The sequence below is a fragment of the Apis dorsata genome, unplaced genomic scaffold, assembly GCF_000469605.1.
Source record: "Apis dorsata unplaced genomic scaffold, Apis dorsata 1.3 scaffold_102, whole genome shotgun sequence".
Taxonomy (NCBI): Eukaryota; Metazoa; Arthropoda; class Insecta; order Hymenoptera; family Apidae; genus Apis; species Apis dorsata.
Genome location: NW_006263400.1, coordinates 52,102 through 54,761, shown reverse-complemented (window position 1 = coordinate 54,761; position 2,660 = coordinate 52,102). Strand labels below are relative to the sequence as shown.

Genomic DNA, 2,660 nt, shown 5'->3' with positions numbered 1-2,660 from the left:
CACTCGGGAATGAGAATCGGGGACGATCGGTTCGCCCCGAAGTTGGCGGCGCGAAGAAGTTGAATCGAAGGAGTATCGATCCGAGGGAGGGGAGGGGTCGAGGCGAGTCTGCCAGTTTCTTCAACTTCACTCGAAATCAGAAATGAACTCGAATTCAATAGGTAAGAGATATGTAATTAATTCCGATCTCGATCTCGATTTTCCCCCTCTTTCCCTCGATCGTAGAGAAGATCGAAATTTACGAACAGAATGCCAAGTATATTCAGGAATTCGTTGCGACCGAGGGTACGTTAGAGACACCGATCGATTTGGACATTAGTTACATGAAAGTGATCGATCTGGAACCTTTCGAATGGCCTGGTATCGATGTAACGCCGAGAAAATTGAAAATTACCAATACAGGTTTTACAGGTGGGTGGATTTCTTTTTCTTTTTTTTCTTCTCTCTCTCTCTCTCTCTCTTCGCTTTCGTCGTCTCGATGACGCGATAAGAGTTGATTATCCCCCTCCCTTTATCCCCCCCACGTTCCCCTCCATTGATGACGTTTATCGATTTAAAGTAATTCTGAGCGCAAAATGGCAACAAGGAACTCCTTACCTTTGCAAGGGGCCGTTAGAAGGGAATTACGTGTTCGCGCAAGTTCACTTTCATTGGGGAGAGAACGAGATGAGAGGGAGCGAGCACTTCGTTGACGGTGCAAGGTTTAAAAACTTCATTGCTTGTTGTGAATACAACACTGTACACCCACTGTAACGTATCATCCTTAAGAATCTGACTCTGAATCTGTTTGATTGAATGTAAAGCATGCCTATGGAACTTCATGTCGTGCATTACAAAGAGGAATACGAATCGTTAGACTTAGCACTTCGACGACCTAATGGCGTTACTATCATAGTATATTTTTGTAAAGTAACGTATTCGTATACACATACATATATATATATATATGCTTACTACATTTTTAGATGTTAAAATGTTTTTTATATAAATATTCCGTTTTTTTTATTCTTAGCTTGAAAAAAAAAATTCATCGTATCGAACCGATTGAACCTTTGAACGAACGAAAATGTGACGATTCTTAGTTACAGAACGAGCCGAATGAGTTTATGGAAGGAATCGTGAAAAACTTGACCGTCATTCGAACGGCACACTCGTCGGTTCGTATAATCCCTGCAAATTTAACGGGTATCCTAAAACCATTCTCGACCGACTATTTCTTATATTGGGGCTCGATAACCACGCCTATAAATATACACAATATTCTTTGGATAATTTGCAGAGAGCCGATCGGATTAACAACTAGACAAGTATATCCGTTATTTTCTTTCTCTTCTTTTTTAACGCGATCCCTCTTTTAATCGCGCATTTGTTTCTGCGACAAGATTGCAGAGTTTCGCACTTTGAACGATGAGAAAGGCGTGCCTATTCTGTCGAACATACGCCCTGTAAAACCGAGGCAAGAGAAGAGCGTTTTTCACGTGTCTCCGTCAGGATCTCTCTACGCATCTCTTTTACCTCTTCCACGAGTTGTGCCGTTAACTTTTGCCACTCTTAACGCCAAAGTTACCGAATCTGTATCCGAGACCGTGACCGAGACCGTGACCGAGACTAGCATCGTCAGTGTGGACAAAAATAATATTCTCTAACGTTTTTTCTAACCTTTATATTTATTATATATATACGTTTCTCGATCGTTCGCGAGGAAAAATTCACCTTTGTAATTTCACCTTTTCACCGATAACGCGTAAAATAAAATAAGGATAAGGATGGAACGAAAAGCAAAATAAAGGAAATATTATTTTCTGCGCCTTCTACGTCTTCTTTTCATCCTTTCTCTCTTGAGATCGCAGTCGGGATACAAGGATGCACACTCAGCTCCACCTAGCCCGAGCACGGAAGCCTTTACAGAGTCCAGCATTGCCGACCACCGAGATCTCTCCAACATCCTGCCGGTTACCCAACTCATTCCTAAACTGGAAAAGTCCGATTCCGTGTTTATTCGTAAAATCGTTTCGATGATAAAAATTAAAAAGCGATCGGTCGAATAGATTCCTATTTATCCTCGAAACTTCGATCGTGATTCGAGCGAGAGAAAAAGATTCTTTTTTTTTTTTTTACCTCCAAACGGGCAGCCATATTTTACGAGGGTCCTTGGTTTCGGTCGAGTATCGGTTGCTCTCGCATAGAATTCTACGAATGCAATTTCCAAAATCTAGGTCAGCGACGAAGGCAGCCTCGATGCTTCTGAGAACGGTGTGAGACAATTCGTTCAATTCCTGTTGATCGTTGTAGGATAAGTGCAACAATCCACTGGGATCCCTTCTTAGACGTTTGGCGGTCGTCGTGGTCATGGTTGTGTTCACGTTCGTCTACGCGAATTTGAAAGAAGAGAAAGGTAAGAAGAGGAAGTCGAAGAGAGAAATTACCAGATATAACCCATATGTACCGTGGCGTTCATCAACAGATGTATAATGAACACTCCAAAGGATAAAAAGGCCAAGGCTGTGAGGGCGATTTCGAAAAAATCCTTTATCGAAAGATCGCTCCCTTTCCCCTTGTAATTCTGTTTATGATATTCCTCCTCGTGATCTTGGTAAATTGGAGCGTAATAATGTTCCTCGTGTATAGCGGGATAAGTTTCCGTGTGATGCAGGTAATGG

General features: G+C 42.0%; 3 protein-coding genes across 6 annotated transcripts in view; 2 read left to right on the top strand and 1 right to left on the bottom strand.

The window, feature by feature from the left end:
- The window catches only part of LOC102676856 (cadherin-99C), a 132,785-nt gene extending 132,323 nt beyond the window's left edge, over positions 1-462 (top strand). The window contains exon 23 of one of the 4 annotated variants that reach the window (XM_031508807.1): positions 441-462. The gene's annotated coding sequence lies outside the window, so the exon portion shown is untranslated. Of the gene's footprint in view, positions 1-436 lie in introns of all 4 variants that reach the window. The other 3 variants (XM_031508809.1, XM_031508810.1, XM_031508808.1) reach the window with 3 other exon arrangements.
- Positions 463-1,106: 644 nt separating this feature from the next.
- On the top strand, positions 1,107-1,648 carry LOC102676590 (carbonic anhydrase 2-like). The gene is made up of 2 exons (XM_031508826.1): positions 1,107-1,307; positions 1,359-1,648. Exons 1-2 carry the CDS (start codon positions 1,107-1,109, stop codon positions 1,644-1,646), a joined length of 489 nt encoding a protein of 162 aa, XP_031364686.1. The 3' UTR covers positions 1,647-1,648.
- A 15-nt stretch (positions 1,649-1,663) lies between these two features.
- The window catches only part of LOC102676458, a 2,236-nt gene continuing 1,239 nt past the window's right edge, over positions 1,664-2,660 (bottom strand). The window contains exons 5-7 of the mRNA XM_031508821.1: positions 2,447-2,660; positions 2,119-2,369; positions 1,664-1,973 (exon numbers count right to left, since the gene is read on the bottom strand). Coding sequence (XP_031364681.1) covers positions 1,796-1,973; positions 2,119-2,369; positions 2,447-2,660 — 643 coding nt within the window. The 3' untranslated portion in view covers positions 1,664-1,795. The remainder of the gene's footprint in view (positions 1,974-2,118; positions 2,370-2,446) is intronic.

Excerpts from the sequence above, each read along its gene's own strand:
- LOC102676590 (XM_031508826.1), top strand. The coding sequence starts at position 1,107 with ATGGAAGGAATCGTGAAAAACTTGACCGTCATTCGAACGGCACACTCG. Across the intron at positions 1,308-1,358 it reads TCGGATTAACAACTAGACAA|TCGCGCATTTGTTTCTGCGA; the intron begins GTATATCCGTTA and ends TCCCTCTTTTAA.